At 39.8% G+C, this 19922-nt stretch overlaps 1 protein-coding gene across 1 annotated transcript in view; it reads left to right on the top strand.

Moving 5' to 3' along the window:
• The window catches only part of SSBP4 (single stranded DNA binding protein 4), a 524749-nt gene extending 506358 nt beyond the window's left edge, over positions 1 to 18391 (top strand). Inside the window, exons 14-18 of the mRNA XM_073546131.1 lie at positions 2844 to 2914; positions 3374 to 3452; positions 11995 to 12023; positions 12465 to 12566; positions 13673 to 18391. Of these exons, the coding sequence (XP_073402232.1) occupies positions 2844 to 2914; positions 3374 to 3452; positions 11995 to 12023; positions 12465 to 12566; positions 13673 to 13702 (311 nt within the window). The 3' untranslated portion in view covers positions 13703 to 18391. The remainder of the gene's footprint in view (positions 1 to 2843; positions 2915 to 3373; positions 3453 to 11994; positions 12024 to 12464; positions 12567 to 13672) is intronic.
• The last annotated feature ends 1531 nt before the right edge of the window (positions 18392 to 19922 follow it).

The following is a 19922-nucleotide window of genomic DNA, read 5'->3' on the forward strand; positions in this document are numbered from 1 at the left end:
AATTATTCCACAGGCTCCTATGAATGCAGAAACATTTGTAATGGCCCCCTTTGGGTCATTACGCATGAAATACAGTGGCATTTAAAAGTTTGGGCACCCCTGGTCAAAATTACTGTTATTGTGACCAATTAAGCACGTTGAAGATGGAATGATCTCTAAAAAGGCTAAAGTTAAAGATGACACATTTTCTCTGTATTTTAGGCCAAAAAAATTATATATTGTCATTTTTTACATTTTAAAAATTACAATAAGGAAAATAGGCCAATGCAAAAGTTTGGGCACCCTGCATAGTTAGTACCTAGTAGCACTCCCTTTTAAAAATATCACAGCTTGTAAACACTTTTAGTAGCCAGCCAAGAGTCTTTCAATTCTTGTTTGATGGATTTTCATCCATTCTTCCTTGGAAAATTCTTCCATTTCTGTGAGATTCCTGGGTCGTCTTGCATGCACTGCTATTTTGAGGGCTAGCCACAGATTTTCAATGATGATCGAATCGGGGGACTGTGAGGGCCATTGAAAAACCTCTAGCTATCGCCTTTTGAGGTAGTCTATTGTGGATTTTGATGTGTGTGATCATTATCCATTTGTAGAAGCCATCCTGTTTTCAAATTCAGCTTTTTTACACATGGTGTTATGTTTGCATCAAGAATTTGTTGAAATTTCATTGACTCCATTCTTCCCTCTACCTGTGAAATGTTCCCTGTGCCATTGTCTGCAACACAACTCCAAAGCATGATTGATCCATCCCCATGCTTAATGGTTGGAGAAATGTTCTTTTCCTGAAATTCTATGCAATTTTTTCTCTGCACATACCTTTGATCATTGCGACCAAAGAGTTTTATTTTAACTTCAATGATTTACAGGACTTGTTTCTAAAATGCATTGGGCTTGTTTAGATGTTTTTTTGCATATCTCTGATGCTAAATTTTATGGTGAGGGTGCAGGAGAGGTTTTCTTCTGATGACTCTTCTGTTGTGAGCTCATTTTCTCGTTCACCTTTGATGTCCGATGAACTCTCTCTGCTGGTGAAGGGAGGTCGTGAAACTGATTTGGATGGGAGAGACCTGTCACCTGAACAGGTGGATTGCGATTGGACATCCGGAATCTCTGAGTGGATATAAGGCAGCCGACGCCCTGTAGGGTTGCTGGTGATTTCTCTGCTCTGAGCTCTGGCCTCCAGTTCAGTTCCTGTCTTCTAAAGCTAGGTTTTGCTCTGTTATTGTTCCATGAGATTTTGTCTGATTTGCTTAGTTTTGTGTTCAGCCAGCCCCGGCTGGGGCTTTGCTGAATTTCCATTTTTGTCCCTGATCGGTTAAATCTCTTTTGCTCTGTCTTCAGAATATATCGGAGTGCTGATATAGGGATTTTGAAGTCTAGTGACTTCAGGGCCGTTTTTCCTATCAGACGTGTTGGGATATTTTTGGTAGGGTTTTTGCGGATTGCAGCCAGCATCTTTTCTGTCCTTTCCTATCTAGTTAGTTGGGCCCCATCGTTTGCTCTGCCTGTCTTTCTGTCTGTGTTTGTGTTTTCATCTGTTTTCACCGACAATACATGTTGGGGGCTGTCTATTGCTTTGGGGTCTGCTCTGGGGCAGTTTAGATTTCCCCTTTCTTTCTTTAGGCTTATTTAGTTCTCCGGCCATGATGAGGCGTCTAGGACCACCGTAGGCACGCTCCAATGCTACTGTTAGTTGTTGTGAATAGGATCAGGGGTCTGCAATCCGCTAGCTACCAACCTCTCCGGTTTTCTGGACTTAGCTTGCATTTTTGTTTTTTCCTCCTTCGGTGACTCATTCATAACACTCTTCCATGAAGGCCATATTTGATAAGGTGTCTCTGAACAGTAGAACAATTACCACAACTCCAGAATCTGCTAAATCTTTCTGAAGGTCTTTTGCAGTCAAGTGGGGCTTCTGATATGCCTTTCTACCAATCCTACAAGCAGCTCTCTCTGAAATTTTGCTTGGCCTTCCAGACCTTATCTTGACCTCCACTGTTCCTGTAAACTGCTATTTCTGAATTACATATTGAATTGAGGAAAGGACAACTTGAAAATGCTTTGCTATCTTCTTATAGCCTTCTCCTGCTTTGTGGGCCTCCACCATTTTCATTTTCAGAGTGCTAGGCAGCTGCTTAAAAGAACCCATGGTGGCTGTTTTTTCGCACAAGGTTAGAGGAGGCTATGTGTTTCTAAACCTGTGGAATCTGCATCAGCTGGCTTTTCCTAACATTGAGGGTGAACAAGCCATATCCCTTACAGGCTAATTAAGGTCTGAAACCTTGGTCAAAGTTATCTGAGCACACAAATCTCCAAAGGTGCCCAAACTTTAGCATCAGACCATTTTTCTTTTTATAGTTTTTAAAATGTGAAAAAATGACAATGTGTATTACTTTCTAGCCTAAAATACAAAACAAATGTGTCATCTTTAACTTTATGCCTTTTAGAGATCATTTTATCTTCAACTTGCTTAACTGTTCACAATAACAGTAATTTTGACCAGGGGTGCCTAAACTTTTGCATTCTACTGTATATATCTCTATTTATGTATAGTAACCACCTAAACCCTGAGAATTATTTATTAATGATATTAATTAGTATAAGCAAAGATTATTTTATTATCTTATTCATCACAACGGAGTGGGTAAGAATTTTCTTCTTGTTTCATAAAGTTTATTCATTGTATAATGAAAGGTTTTGCTACTTCCTTCAATTGTGTACCCCATTTTCAAGAGATCTGCTTTGTCGTCGAATACAAAGTGGATTAGAAATTTGTGTAACTGTACAATGGAAACCATGTAATGGATTTTGCTTTTTATTCCGGCGTGTTTTTTTTTTTTTTGTAGACTCCACAAACTCCAGTGAGAACATGTACACAATGATGAACCCAATAGGACCTGGCGGGAGCAGGCCAGGTGTAAGTGAAGTGAACAGTTGGATGTATAAATTCACGCAGGACTATTTCATCGCAGACTATTCTTGTATTCTTGCTGCGGGACTGTTGATGTGAATGTGTCAGATCTCTGCTCTTGTGTATTACCATCATCATCATAGTAGCTGAACACCAAAGGCAACAGATCTTTGGGTTCCTACAAGAGGGATCATATCAAAGTATTACTATGGATTACATTATTATTGTGAATAAATGATTCAATATACTGTAGTAATGATATTATAATAATATATTGCAATTAGGCATATTCTTAGAACTGTACAGTCATGGCCAAAATTGTTCATACTGACATACGTTTTGGTCTTCAGCTTCAGTTTTTGCATTATCCTGTTTCACGTCCCCATTGCGAGAAACTGTGTGGATACTATAGGTGTGTGATGTTCTCATACTTGTTTATGACCAGTGTTTCGGGTTTTTTTCCAGTTTCCAATGGGTCCTGGTCCTGATGGCCCAATGGGAGGAATGGGTGCAATGGAACCCCATCATATGAATGGATCATTAGGTGGGTTCATTTATGAAATACATTTAAATGCATTCAACTTTGTATTTAATGATCAAAAAAATAAAATTTGAGCTAAGGAAAATGTGTTGGCATGTACCTGTTTATCAGAGAAGAGTATGTAACAATGAAGACCATGCAGGTTTTCTCCATCAATCAGAACAAATGTACTGTGTGCCGTTCATACATATATATCTTTACAGAAACGTCAGATGAAAGATCATAGCAAAAAATCTATTTTATTTATATATATATATATATATATATATATATGTGTTTTCGCAAGAGATACTTTCCAGTCTTCTTAAAACAGTCATAAGGGAAAAAAAAAAGATCGCAAACAGGAAAGAGTTATAGCTATGGTGTGATTTCAAACCCCTGGAGAAAATGAAATGTCATGAAATACTTCTATGTATCTGGATGTTGTAGTACGTCTGTGGGCTACATGCAGGTTTGAAGTCGCATACTGTATTGTTATAGTGACACCTAGTGGCCTTGAGTCTAACTGCATTTCATCAGCAAGAGTGCAGAAACCTATAGTTACATATACATCATTTTCATCATTTTTTTTTTCCACATGCAAGATGTAAGTCATTCTAAAAATATAATTTCACATTGAAATCTAATTTTTTTTCTTTTTGTTTTCAAAAATTGCACCAATATAGCATTTTATTGTATTTTTTTCATTCTTGACACCAATGGTGAAAAAAAAAAAGCAAAACAATTAAAAAAAAAAAAGCATCTGCCAGTTGAAAAAAAAAACTGTAACACTTCAATTAAACTATGAAGCAACAGTAAAGTGTGTATTTCTGGGAACGACAAAAAAATCAACTGTGTTTGAATGTTGATAAAATGTGTAAAGGAAGCAGAATATTTGTAAGAATACGCATCCTATTAATTTAGGCTACTGCTTTAAGAAAAAATATTGGATATATCATAGTAATATAGCTTCATGATGTATTTGTTTGAGTTTAACCCGCTCTGCCTTTGGATCGGAGACCCTGCTGTGACGCGGGGTGCCGATCTCCATGCTGACGACTGTCAGTGCAGAGCTGATAGTTTGCAAAGTATGGGGTTGCTGCTTAATCCTCATGCTGTACAAGAGATCAGCCTGCAAAAAATGATAGTCCCATAGTGGGACAAATTAAAAAAAGTTTAAAAAAAAGTTTAAAAATTAAAAAAAAAAAAAAATAATTGTAAAAATATTTAAAAAAAGAAAAAAAAAATCTAAAATAATAATAAAAAAATAAAAAAGATATTGTAGCTACAGATAAATTTGTATGAAAAAAATATAAACCATAAAAGTACACATATTTGGTATTGCCGCATCCGCAATGACCTGGCCTATAATACTGTCCCACTAGTTAGCCCCTTTAGTGAGCACTATAAAAAATTAAATAAAAAACAAAGCAAAAAATGATGCATTATCATACCGCCGACCAAAAAGTGGAATAACACATGATCAAAAAGACAGATATAAATAAACATGGTACCGCTGAAAACATCTTCTTGTCCCGCAAAAAATAAGCCCTCAGGGTGTGTGCACACGCTGCGGATTCTGCTGCGGTTCCGCAGTGGATTTGGCCGCTGCGGTGTACAGTACCATTATTCCCTATGGGAATAAAAAACCGCAATGCAGACGGTGCGGCTTTTTCTGCGCGGTTTTCCTGCAGTTTTGAAAACGCAGAAAGAATTGACATGTCAATTCTTTCTGTGGATTCCGCTACGTTTTGCCATCTCCTCCATTGAGGAGATGAAAAACCGCAGGGCAAAACCGCAGAGCAATCCGCAGGTAAAACCGCAGGTCTTTTGACCTGCAGATTCACCTGCGGATTTTACAAAATCCGCGCAGCCAAATCCGCACCCCATTCCGCAGCGTGTGCACGTTGCCTTATACAGCTCCATCAGAGGAAAAATATAAAAGTTATAGCTATAAGAATAAAGTGATGCAAAAATAATTATTTTTTTCTATAAAACAGTTTTTATTGTGTAAAAGCGCTAAAACATAAAAAAATATAAATTAGGAATCGCTGTAATCATACTGACCCAAAGAATAAAGCTGCCTTATCAGTTTTCTCACACAGGGAACGGCATAACCCCGCCAACCCCTAAAAAAAAATATCATGTTTCAGAAAATGGTGCCAATAAAAACGTCAACTCGTTCCGCAAAAAATAAGACCTCACATGACTCTGGGCCAAGATATGGAAAAATTTTAGCTCTCAAAATGTGGTGATGCAAAAAACTAGTTTTTGCAAAAAATAGCATCTTTTAGTGTGTGGCAGCTACCAAACATGAAAACCCAAAATAAATCTGGTATTGCTGTAATTGCACTGACCCGAAGAATAAAGTCGCCTAATCACTTATACCGCACGAAGAACGGCATGAAAAATAAATAAGACCAATTATTCACCTGCTATTGATTTTTTCATTCTGCCTCCCAAAGATCGCAGTAAGGATCGGCGCACATTTATCCTGCGCTCTGCGCTGAGCGCTTATACCTGGATTTCCGTGTAAATCTCTGAAACACGTGATTCAGACAGAACCCCCAGCGGAATATTCCCTACAATGAGGCAGATGGAGGCACCTGTGATCCTGCATTGTCTCTCCTTTTAGAATTGCATAAAAGTGCCGTCGGCCAGAGTTTTGTGCACCTCTGAAAAGAAGGACTCCGTGGAACAGAGGCCAGACGGAGTCCAGAGTAACTCTGCTGCCTCACTAAAGACAGCAAAAAACCAGACCAAACTCAGCCATGAAAATAATAAGTACAAATAGAAGAGAAAAATCATAAATCAATCAAATTATAAAAATGAAAGTAACTGTTCAGGAGCAAGGACACAGTAATATGTAGTGTAGGATATAGGTGCAGCCAAGAGAACAAAGTATAAGGAGTGAATAAGGTGGATGGGTGCCAACAGCATCTCCAAACAAATCTGCACCTAAAGATACATGAAGAGGCTATAGTAAGCCCCACTGGTGGCATAAATGTAATGCCAAATAGAAAATAGTAAGCCACAGTACCCTTGGAGGTAAGGGGGAACGCCTGGACTATCCGCTATCACCTCCATTGTGGTCCAAGTGTTCAAGGTACTGCGGCTTACTATTTGTGCCCTTGCTCCTGAACAGCTACTTTCATTTTTATGATTTGACTGATTTATGATTCTCTCTTCTATTTGTACTAATTATTTTCATCGCTGAGTTCAGGACATCCACCCAATTACAGGGCTCTGGTGCAGGATTTATTTTTACTTACCATTACATTTGCTGGATAGTGCTGGGGTTCCCCCTACAGGGTACTTTGTGTAAGCTTCGTTTGTGTCTTTTAATATTTTTCAATTTTTTGTTTTATGGAATGCTAAATAAAATATCAAGTTTTTATACATGCATCGCGTCGTCTGGCCAAGTATTTACAGTGGAGAAAAAAAGTATTTAGTCAGCCACCAATTGTGCAAGTTCTCCCACTTAAAAAGATGAGAGAGGCCTGTAATTGATATCATAGGTAGACCACAACTATGGGCAAGGGCTGGCTGGCAAATTTTAGCCTGGGGGGCAAGCACAGTGCAGTCGTCCACTGTTACACGGGCCACTGCCCATCTTAAGGCTTGGGTCTCCTGTAGTAGCACTTGAGTATAGCACATGTGCAACAGAAGTACACCTTCTAACAACCCATTTCATAAAAATGGTTGGGGAACAATAAATACTTATCAATAGAAAAAAGGCTCTGTTAGTGTATCACCACCGACAACACAAGTAAGTGCTCAATTAACAAATTTATTTTGCTCATTTGCTTCACAACAATGTGTCAGTCAGGGGTCCACAGCATACCACAACACTGATATCAGCACAAATCCTGCCATGCTGCAGGTCCAGCTCTCTGAACCCTCGGCACACTATACCACCACCGTCAGTACATGCGAATACTAATTTTACTAAATTATCGGTAGTGGTTGTAGTAGTGCCTATACAACCAGCCGATATTTCAGCGTGGTGATATATATTTTCTTGTCATTGCCAACAAAGATATATAAGAAAATATTGAGATGAACTTTTGTTAATGACCAAATACTTATTTTCCACCATAATTTGCAAAATAAATCTTGCCAAATCAGACAAAGGTGATTTTCTGGATTTGCTTTCTCATTTTGACTCTCATAGTTGTGGTCTACCTATGATGTCAATTACAGGCCTCTCTCATCTTTTTAAGTGGGAGAACTTGCACAATTGGTGGCTGACTAAATACTTCTTTTCCCCACTGTATACTGGTCTGGTTTTTTGTTGTCTAATTGCTTGAAGTGCCATTATTGCTATACACTGACATTGCTTGACATATTCCTCATTATGGTGAATGGATCCATTGGGGGTTTTCTTCTGAATCATGTCACTCAGAGAGGTAGATGGAAACCCCAAAGTAAGTAAGTACTCAGCATAGAGCGCCGGATAAATGTGATCCCAAACGTTATGTAAAATGTTCCCAATATAAGCTTCAACTCAATCAACAAAAAAAGCAAGTCTACACTCTGGTCTGTCATCTGTTAATGGAAATACTGGGGGCTTCCACGTTATCAGTAGTACAATGGCTCTGAAAAAAAATGGCTCCATAAGCCTCCAAAAGAAAGTCAGCAAATTCTCCGCTCCCAAATCCAAATGCGCCCCCTCCCTGCTGAGCTGCACAGTGTACCTAAATCACATTTAGCGCTCACATGTTTGGCATTTCTGAAGCGATGAGAGCCCACCTAACTTATGGGTTCATGTCTCCAGAAGCACTGGTGACTGCAACGCACTGGTCACTACAGCGTACTGGTTACTACAATGGCAATTTGCCATTTCCACTCGGCAAAATTCATTGCTGCTTGTTTCTGGAAAATACCCATGGAGTCAAAATTGGCACTTCACTTGTAGATAAATTCCCAAAAGGAAATTTCCAAATTGGGGTCACTTGAGGGAGAATTCTGCTCTTCTAGCAATTAGAGGCCCTTTATATGGAGTCCACAAACTCTTCTAGGAAAATCTGCGCTGCAGGAGGCAAATAGCGCTCCGTTCTCCCAAGTCTCCCGAATGGCTACCTAGTACTGTACAGCCACAAATGGGGTATTGCCACGTTCAGCAGAATCTGTGAGACAAATTATGGTGCCATTTTACCCACTTCTTGTGTGAAAATGTAGTTATTTTTTCTTCACTGCTCAATGGTATAAAATTCTGTGACACATCCGTGGTGTCAATATGATCACTGCACCCCTAAATCAATACATTGAGAGGTGTTGTTTGTAAAATGGGGTCACTTATGGGGATTCTGGTGTTCTGGCACCTCATGGGCTCTCCCAGTGGGTCATGGCACCTAAAACCATAACCGTAAAATCTGGCGCTCCTTGCTTTCAGAGCTTTGAACTGAAATATTTCACAATTACATGTAGGGTATTTGCGCACTCAGGAAAAAATGGACCTCAGTTTTTCTCAAAAAAATTTCCTATTAGCCCTCAATAATTTTGTGAGGAAAATGTGATTTTTTTTTTTTTTTTTTTACTTTCACGGCTCAACATTATAAACTTCTCTGAAGCACCTTGGCGTTCAAAGTGCTCACCATGAATCTAAATACATTCCTTGAGGGGTCTAGTTTCCAAAATGGGCTCAATTGTGGGGAGTCTCCACTGTTTAGGCACATCAGGCACTCTCCAATTGGGACCTGACATCCGCTAAAGATTCTAGGAAATTTTACATTAAAAAAATCAAATAGCGCTCCTTCCCTTCCAAGCCCTGCCATGTGCCCAAACACTAGTTTTCTCCGTCATACTGGGTATCGGCATACTCAGGACAAATTGCACAACAAAGTTTAGGGTCCATGTTTTCCTGTTACCCTTGGCAAGATAAAAAAAAATTGGATCTGAAGTAATTTTTTGTGAAAAAAAGATAAATGCTTTCTCCTGCTACCCTTATGAAAATGCATTTTTATGCTAAAAACATATTTGTGGGGAAAAATTTGATTTTTGTTTATTTTTATGGTTCAACTTTATAAACTTCTGTGAATCACCTTGGGGTTCATTGTGCTCACCACACATCTAGATCAGTTTCCAGAGGGGTCTAGTCTCCAAAATGGTGTCATTTGTGGAGAATTTTCACTATTTAGGCTCATCAGAGGCTCTCCAAACTCCACATGGTGTCTGCTAATTGTTCCAGCAAATTTTGCATTCAAAAAGTCAAATGGTGCTCCTTCCCTTCCGAGCTCAGCCGTGTGCCCAAGTAGTGGTTTTCTCCCTCAAATGGGGTATCGGCATGCTCAGGAGAAATTACACAACAAATTTTGGGGTCCATTTTTTTCTTGTTACTCTTGTCAAAATAAAAAAAATTGGATCTGAAGTAATTTTTTGTGACAAAAAGGTTAAATGTTCATTTTTTTCCACATTCCAAAAATTCCTGTGAAGCACTTGAAGGGTTAATAAACTTCTTGAATGTGATTTTGAGCACCTTGAGGGGTGCAGTTTTTAGAATGGTGTCACTTTTGGGTATTTTCTGCCATAGAGACCCCTCAAAGTGACATCAAATGTGAGGTGGTCCCTAAAAAAATGGTTTTGTAAATTTTGTTGGAAAAATGAGAAATCACTGGTAAACTTTAAACCCTTATAACTTCCTAACAAAAAAAAGTTGGTTCCAAAATGGTGCTGATGTAAAGTAGACATGTGGGAAATGTTAATTATTAACTATTTTGTCTGACATACCTCCGTGATTTAAGGGCATGAAAATTCAAAGTTGGAAAATTGCAAAATTTTTGCCAAATTTTGTTTTTTTCACAAATAAACAAAAGTTATATGTAAGAAATGTTACCACTAACATGAAGTACAATATGTCATGAAAAAGCAGTCTCAGAATCAGTGGGATCTGTTGAAGCATTCCAGAGTTATGACCACATAAAGTGACACTGGTCAAAATTGTAAAATTTGGCTTGGTCATTGCCATGCAAACCACCTTCGGTGGTAAAGGGGTTAATGTAGATCTGTCGCTACCAGGAAACTGTTAACAAGTACATAAAGTGCTGCAGATCTGCGGATTGCTTTATCATACTCATGGTCTTTCTTTATGTGCTAATCGAACTTAGTGATACAGAACTTTTTGATGGTTTCTGAGATAACCTTCATTTCTGCTACTGTTCCAAGACAACAACATATACTGTCCCAACGCGTTTCATCACCTAATATTTAGGCAATTCATCAGGAGGCAAGAAAATGTTATTTTATAATATATACTTAGTCAAATTATATAAATTGGGATTTAGGAAATTCAGTAAAGTTTTGATTTCCAAGATGCAACATGTCAGAATGAGAATGCCACAATTAAAGAAGACGTATTGCTGGGTTTTATATCTGTGGGAGTCCGATCTTAAACTGTATTTTAATCACTACCTACATTCATTCTAAGGCTGGGTTCACACGTAGTGGAACTCTCGCGGAAATTACCGAGAGAATTCCGGAATTCCATTCCACGGGAAAATCGCATTTTAAATTCCCGCGATTTTCCCGCGGAAAAACTAGCATTTTGCAAGCGTAATTAGCTTGCAGAATTGCTAGCGTTTTCCAAGCAATCTGTAGCATCGCTTGGAGAACTGATTGACAGGTTGGTCACACTCGTCAAACAGTGTTTGACGAGCGTGACCATCTTTTTACTATTGAGGCCGCCTATGCGGCATCAGTAGTAAAAGATAGAATATAAATAATAATAATTAAAAAAATATTGTTATTCTCACCTTCCGACGTCCCGTGGAGCCTTCCCGTCTCTCTCCATGCTCCTGATCCCAGTAATCCTTTGCGACAATTACCGCGGTGACGTCCGTTCTCGTGGGATCACGACGTCTCGCGGTCATTCGCGATGACGTCGCGTGAATGACCGCGAGACTTCGCGATCCCGCGAGAATGGACGTCATCGCTCGCAAAGGCTTACTGGGATCGGGAGCGTGGAGAGAGGCGGGAAGGCTGCGCGGGACGTCGGAAGGTGAGAATAACAATATTTTTTATTTTAAATTCTATTTTTTACAGGGATATGGTACCCAAAGCCCAGAGGAGAGTCTCCTCTCCTCCGGACCGTGGGTACCATCCGCAAATGTTCTGCTTACTTTTCGCATGGTGTGCACAGCCACATGCGGGAAGGAAGCGGAACAATGCATTCCTATGGGTGCGGGATCGCCGCGATTCCGCGAAATTAATGAGCATGCTGCGTTTTTTACCAAGAAGGGATTCCGCCGCGATAAAAACCGCAGCATTAGCACAGCATTGCGGAATCCCATAGGAATGCATGGGATGCTTATTTTTCACGGCAAAATCACGCGGTTAAAACCGTCGCGGAAACGCGAAAAAAACGCCACGTGTGAACTCAGCCTAAGGCTGGGGTCACACTTGTGAGTGCAATGCGAGAAAATACATGCAGCCGCACACTCCGGTCCGAGTGCCGGCAGCAGTACCGGCTATTGATGCGAGAGACTCACGCAAGTGTGACCCCGGCCTAATTCTAAGTCTGTAATTCTTAATTCAATGTGTTGACCATCATCTTTTTTTCTCTTTACAGGCTCTGGAGATATGGATGTGTTGCCAAAGGTATTACAGAAATATTTGTATACAGGACCTTGTGCATGACAGGAGTTATTGGAGGGCTTCACTTTTAAAAAAGTAAAGTGGTCTCTAAACAATAGAACTTGTGTAAAATAACAAACTCTGGTAGAACTCAATGTTTTGCCTTATTTTGTCAGAGCAGACAATCATTTCAGGCCATAGATTAACTCATGTTATCTGCTTGATGGTTGGGAGCTAGACACCAACAGGCTACTGGGATGTAAGGAAGAAAATATTGCAAACAGTACCGTCAGTACTGTCAATTCTTGTAAGGAACATTGTAATTCTCACAAGTTTCTCAAAAGTATTCCAAATGATTAGCGACAGGCTGTCGAGTGGTCTTATAAGATATGTTACAAGTGTGTCCTTCTGTACTACTTACTGCGTTACCTAAACATTCTTTTTGTTTCCCTATTTTATTTCCAGAATTCTCCAAATAACATGGCAGGGATGAATAATCCTCCAGGGACGCCTCGTGATGACGGAGAGATGGCCGGGAATTTCTTAAACCCCTTCCAAAGTGAAAGCGTAAGTGTTCCACAGTTCCATTAGATGCCAAACAGGCTCACACAATAGGACAACGGCGTGTGCAGTTGTCAGGATACAGGTCCTCCTAAAAGCACCAGCAATGTTCTCAGGAGCTTCATGCCATTATTTGGCAGACTAGAAGAGTGATGTGATGAACCCGGCTTCATAGACAAATCTGAGATTATCCAGACTTGATTGCATTAAAGGTTATCTGCCACCAGGGTTTGTCTCACCCATCTGAGAACAGAATCACATAGGGGAAAAAGCCCCGATTCCAGCGATGTATCACTGGGCTGCTTGATGCAATTTTGATAAAATCATTGTTTTCTCTGCTTCAGATCTAGCAGTTCTCTGAATGCTGAGCTCTGTTTAACCCCACCCACACCACTGATTGGCAGCTTCCTGTGTACACTGTGCATAGGCAGAAAGCTGAAAATCAGTGGTGGGGGCAGACTTACACAGAGCTCATCAATATGGAGGACTGCCTAGCAGCAGGTTTATTAGTCCTCTAATAATAATGTCCCAGGAAGTGATACATCGCTGCTCCTACATTATCCTCCTCTCAGATTCGGTATCAGAGACCTGTCAACACATTCCCTTTAAGTCCAATCTGATCAGTGCACAGTGGAGAGCCTCGCTATGACTCTAGAGAAAGCAATGAGGCTCCATATTTAGGCACCTTTCTATAAAAACTAAAATGTATCTGTTAGTTTTTGCCCCAGCGCTCCTCTGCCTACTGTAATAGGACTTTGCAACCATGGTCATCCATTTTAAAGCCTAAAGGTAATAGTTTAATTCATTTGTCACATGCAAGTATATCCAGGTAGGAATATCTATGAAATTTAATTTCAGTCGTCAGTAATATCAGTACATTAGTGTCAGTAATTTCCATTAAAAATAAATTCTTATCTTACCTTTTAGAGTGGGTTAATTATTGCAGATTTTTGGTGTGAATTCCACAATAGAAATCGGTAGATGTGGGGGAACTTGTAAGACCCCCATCCGCATAATAATAAGAAGAGCAGAGGATGTCTTCTCTCCGCGTCTTGTATGTAAGTTCTAGAGACTTCTTCCATGTAAGTGACAATGTTTTCTTCTCCTCACAGTATTCGCCCAGCATGACTATGAGTGTGTGATATCCTCATATACACCAGTGCATTGAGCCTCTCACGTGGAGAACTGTCCGTGTCCAAGCAGGGAGGATTACAAAGTAGTACATTGTATATTTCAAAGCAGGAAAGTTCCCACCCTCCAGGCTCCTCTACAGACACTATGAATCCTTACAGAGCAGGTGAACGGCATCTCCGCAATGACAGTGGTGTGACAGAAGGACATTTCAGCCACGACCTTGTGAAGTTCTTTCTTATTCTTCTGCCAAATCCCAACTAACAAAGACAAGAGATCATTCCATGACATTGAAACACAACTCTCGAAACTGGGGCTCAACTGTCAGAAAAGTAATTGGATGAACCATCAACTCGTAGAACTAAAATCTGTCAAGAATTCTAGCTTGGCTTCGGAGGAGAAGACTTACCATGAATCGTGGGATTCTTTTGTGCCAGGAAAAAAAAACCTTCTGACATTGAAGAGTTTAAAACCTATATCTGTGCAAGTTTCTGATTTTATTTATTATTACATTTCTTTTTACTTACTGGATCATGTGTTGACCCAACCTCCTGTTATCTCACCTCCTTGCGGTGTACATAATATAGCAACCCACAAAGTCCCATCAGCAAAGTGCGTCATGCAACATGAATACTGGCTCTACGATCACCTCCTGATGTCTGCCACACCACCTCTGCATCACCTGGAAAGTTCTCCGTGGACAAAATATTCCTGAATTTCTCTGTACAACATGGGTCTTTTGTTAAAAACTAAATAACATGCTTAGAGGAATATGAAGAAAACAGATGCATACGTAATAGAGTAAAGTGTTGTGACCCAATGTAACCCAAGCATATTATGGATTCTAGTGTAACTGAAAATGAAGCATTTCTTTATACACAGTAGAGACCGAAATGGGCCCCTGCACCCAAACATTTCCTAATGGCAAGTGGTGGTGTATTTTTCTATGCCTTTATCTGCACATTACTGGAACAATTGACTTCCATTGTCATGGAAAAGAAATGGATGAGTTTCTCACAAATAACTTCTAAGAAAAGGGGACCACAAACATAAAATAGTTAAAATAATATAGCAGATACTCAGCTCTCCCCCTGTCCAGCGACTGGTGTCTCAGTGGTTTGGCAGCAGCAGTGACGACATGTTGACAGCACGCACTACGCTCATTGACTATGCCATGGTAGATGGCACCATCTGCTGAGTTAATTGATAGGCTGTAGCGGTGATGGATGCTGTTGATATGACGTCACCAGTACAGACTAAAGCAGCAGCGGACTGCTGGACCTAAGGAGATGTGAGCACCTCTGTGTTTGATATTTTACGTAACTTACGGTATTTGGGGTCCACTTTTTTGACAACTCCCTCAATTAATTTGTAAAAAGCCCATCTGTTTTCCATGCATTGATCAGGCATAAGATGAAACCATTTGCCAAAAATGCAGCACATTTAAATTTCCGTATTCCAGCTGTTAATCTCTGCTCGACATGTGGCTCAAACTAACCGTATAACATGGATCTAGGATTCTGTTGGTTTTTGGTTAATGATCTGGTAATCAGGCCTGGATGTCTGGCTGTACTACAGATGCTATAGGCGCCTGATTTCTGACGCTTTCTTTCAGAGCCAGCATTGATGTCTTTAGAATGCTGCGCTATAGTAGCTCCACTGTAAGGTCAGACCAGATGAGCTGACCTTAGCAGGTGGGCGAGCCACAGTAATCTGCAAGTGGCTTTTCCACCGTCAGAACTAAAGGATCGGGTAAATGAATTCCAACTGCTGATATAATCAATTGGGGGAGAGTCAGGAGACCCCCTTACTCATCAGATGTCCAGCCAATCCACAGGTAAAGTTGTCAGGTTTGGACGACTTTTATATAATGTGTATGGAGGCCTTTGCATTTGCCAATTAAAATGCTTCCAACACATCAATACCAAGAGTGAATCGTTTACTTTCCGTCTAGGACAACCTACCAATCTCATAAAATAACAATTACTGACTTGTCCTGTCATTGGTCTTGGTGGCTGATTGGTGTAAATCTGCATAACAGCTATATATAAATGAATCAATACTACTTGCAAAGATGCTTCATTTTTTTCTTTTCCATGCATTGGAGCAATAAAAAGATTGGATGCAAAGGTGTAGAAGGTGTACATGGACTTTAAAGGGAATCTGTATTGTCTGACACACTATTAACTTGCAAATATACGGTTGATCTGCAGGCTAATGCCATCTGTCTGCCTTACTATAAGCACAGTTATCAGGAGAAAATTAACTATATTCCTCCCGGGAGCCACCGGCTTTCAGTCATAGAGGCCTGCCCAGAGCAGCTATAGTCACCGCTCAGTACGCAGTGAGTGGTGGCTATAAGCATGCTCCCCATTATGATAGACAGCTCATTCTGCCGCCCATATGTGCAGAGGGGGCTGTCAATCAAAGCAGCTGGGTATGCTTACAGCTGCTGATCACAATGCTCTGAGCAATGATTGTAGCTGCTTCTTTCATGACTCTATAACTGAAAGCCGGCGGCTCCTGGAGGGAATATAGTTCATACTCTTCCGTTAGCTACGCTTTTAGTAAGGAGGCATTTTAACGTTATTAACCTGCAGATTAACCCTATATCTGAAGGTTCATAGCATTTAGAGACACGACAGATTTTCTTCAAATTCATTTTACATAGGATAGAGGAGGCTGTTGAAACAATATACACAGACATACCTGTGACTACTGCAATAAATAGTGACATAATAATAACATCCTGATATCTCAGCATGATCCTCCATCTCAATGTAATTAGGAAAAAAAACAATGGAAACACACTAATGGATATTATCACAATTTTTACCAAATGGTATCTCAATGATAGTAGTTTTTATATGAATAAATGTACTAGATCATGTTCAAGAGCTAAGAAAAGGATGACATGCTATCCTTCTTTCTGTTATATCTGAAGCAATATTCTTTAGGCCAGTACGCAACAGTAGAAATTCTATCTCTTGAGTGACAATTGTGTATACTAAAGATATTGGGAACCGAGTCAATATGAGGAAAAATTGCAGATTGGGTATAAAACAGGGAGTGAGTTTTCAGATTTATCGCTGGTAAATGTAATTGAACTTTATTTTTTCATTGTAAATGTCCACATGGTTTAAAGTCAGGTTAGAAAAATCTGTTGCAATGAATCACTGGTAGATTATTTTACGTGAGGTCCGTATAATAGCCATTCATGTGTCTTCCAAGCAGTAAAGTCTGTGTTGGTCCCAATAACATCTTAAATAAGTCTCATATATTTTTTGCTGTTGTTTGAAAGCCATTGTTATGTAGGCATCTCACCTATTCTGTGATGTTTGGATCAGTAAAATGAATAAGAACCTCAGCACAAGTAGATGTATCTTTTGGAGTCCTGTCCTAATCTGGTCATTAAAAGTGGGCTCTCACGAAAATGAACAGATATCTGAGAGAATGTGATCATTTTCATCTGATTCTTTATATTTCCTACAAGGCCAACTGTGATCAAGAAGCTGCAGTTCTTATTGGGGAAATACCTTGGATATGGTCATGGGCGAATTATAGGAAGGGCAAAAGTTTGACCACGATTCCCTCCATTCAAATAACTGAATGTTCACGTTCTGTCACCGTTGGGACACGGTGCCACCTTAGTCTACACACTACAGCATTACGATTATATAAATACTTATTGGGATATATTTATATACAATTTTTTCTGTTTTCAAAAAATTGAAAGAGCCCTCTGTCTATAAAAAAAAAAAGAGAGGCACTACCCCATATTTTGCTCCCGATATATGCATGAGTACATGTGCACTACATATCTTACATACAGTTTCATACCGGAACTCCTCCATTATGACTCTTGGAGGGGGACTTTTTGGTCTGTAATACTACTGTGAAATATAAAACCAGGCTTATGAGCCCCCTTCAAGGCTACAGAGCAGACAAAAGCAACATACAAGCCGAGGATATGAAGTAACTCTTAATATACTTCACGTGGGAGCTTTTTACATTCTCCAACCTTTGGAACCTGCAGGGGTTAGGGATGAATTAAGGAGAAATATGAACTGTCTCGTAAAGAACAGAGAATACACTTTAACTTTCTTATGAAGGATTTTGTTTTGTTTTTTTTTTGTTTTTTTGTTTGTTTTTGTTTTTTTGTTTTTTTTAAATTTAAACATAAAGGACCTCATTGCAAAAGATGTCTGTGCTCTTTTTGTTGTTCTCTTGGATTTTTTTTTCTATTGTATCCCAAAGTAACTTTGTACAGAATTATGCTATTGACCCACACCCTTTCTATTCTTTATTTTTTATACTTTTATTTTACCTCCTGCAATGTCTACGTTATTCTAGTGTGATGTAAAATACTGTAACATTAGGACAGGATTTAAAAGACAAAAAAATAAAATTGTACTGCTATTTGTTCTTTATATGATATGACAGTATTTGGGATATAAAGCATTCTCTCAAAGAGCCTGCTTTGTATTTTGCTCGTAGGGTTAGAATTCAGTCCTAGATTTTAGTTGTCCAGTGTAGGCTCTACAAATATATATATATATATATATATATATATATATAATGTACATCATGTCATTTGTATGTTCTTTATATTGTAAAAATTCTTTAGACTGAAAGTTGCTTAACAAAAAAAGAAAAAAAAGCAAAACTGCATCAATAAATGTAATTTGAATTTTTTCATATATTTTAGTGAAGTCTCTTTGTTTGAATTATGGAATACTAATTGATAAAATGAAGACAAACACGATCTCCTCAGGCTACACTTCTGTTGTCACTTCAGCAAAAATGGCTGCAATGGAGCCATACTTCACTCGGAGGTTTTGAAATCTAAACAACGAAGGGAAGATGACTCCTTTGTCCCAATTTGCGCAAAGGCAAACCTGTCAATCAAGCTGAGCCAGACATGGAGATTATGGAAATTTGCCTCTTGCCAAAGCCTGCTCATCCTTTACACCAGGTGTGGGGAACCTTTTTCCAGCCAGGGGCCATTTGTAAATTTCTACCATAATTCAGGGGCCACACAAAAATGATCACCTTGAAAATAACCCTGTTATATTTAGTCAAACAACTAAATAAGGTAACTCACCCTTAATGTGACGATTGGAGCTGCTTCCTTTTGGTGCAGCTGTGATGTTAGGTGATACTGATCATGTTGCTTCTCACAGCTGCTTTTCCAGGTTTGTGTTGGCCAGGAGAGCAGTCAACTTTTAGTCTTAATAAGTCTTGTAAATCATATACATCACATAGGAGACGCTGGGACTACTGTATATACATCACATAGGAGACGCTGAGACAGCTGTATATACACCAGATAGGAGACGATGGGACTGCTATAAAAGCATTACATAGGAGACACTGACTGCTGTCTATACATCACATAGAAGATGCTGGGACTGCTGAATATACATCACATAGGAGACAGGGACTGCTGTATATACATCACACAGAAGACACCGGGACTGCTGAATATACGTCACATAGAAGAAGCTGGGACTGCTGTACATACATAACATAGGAAACATTGAGTCTGTTGTATATGCATCACAGGAGATTCTGGTGTCATAAATTACAGGAGGGGCTGGGGGGCAAAGGCATCACAGGAGATGCTGGGACATATTCATCACAATGGAGGCTGGGGGGAATAGAGATCACAGAGGGGCTATATACATCACTAGGAAACACAGACAGCACTTAGGGTATATATGTCCCTGGGGGGAATATTCATCACTAGTGGGGTCACATACATCACTGGGGGATATTTACATCACAGGTGGGGGGATATACAGCACTGGGGCAATATACAGTACTCAGTGGGATATACAGCACTTCTGGGGCAAATGTATCACTTACATATATACATATACATATCACTTGGGGCACATACAGCCTTGAGGGGGATATACAGAACTTGGAGAGGGGGGATATACAGCACTGGGGGGACAGGCATCGCCGGGGAGGCACATAGAACACCAGGTAGGGCTCATAGATCACCAGGGGAACACATCACCGGGGGTGGCACAATGATCAGAGGGGGGCACATAGCTGTGGGGCACAGAGATCACAGGAGGTGGCACAAAGATCACAGAGGGGGTACAGAAATGACAGGAGGGCACATAGCTGGGGGGCAGAGAGATCACAGAGGGGCACATAGCTGGAGGGGACAGAGATCACAGGGGGCACAGAGATCACATGGGACCACAAATATCACAGCTA

This window comes from Dendrobates tinctorius, unplaced genomic scaffold, assembly GCF_039654945.1.
Source record: "Dendrobates tinctorius isolate UK_male_01 unplaced genomic scaffold, ASM3965494v1 ptg000011l, whole genome shotgun sequence".
Classification (NCBI taxonomy): Eukaryota; Metazoa; Chordata; class Amphibia; order Anura; family Dendrobatidae; genus Dendrobates; species Dendrobates tinctorius.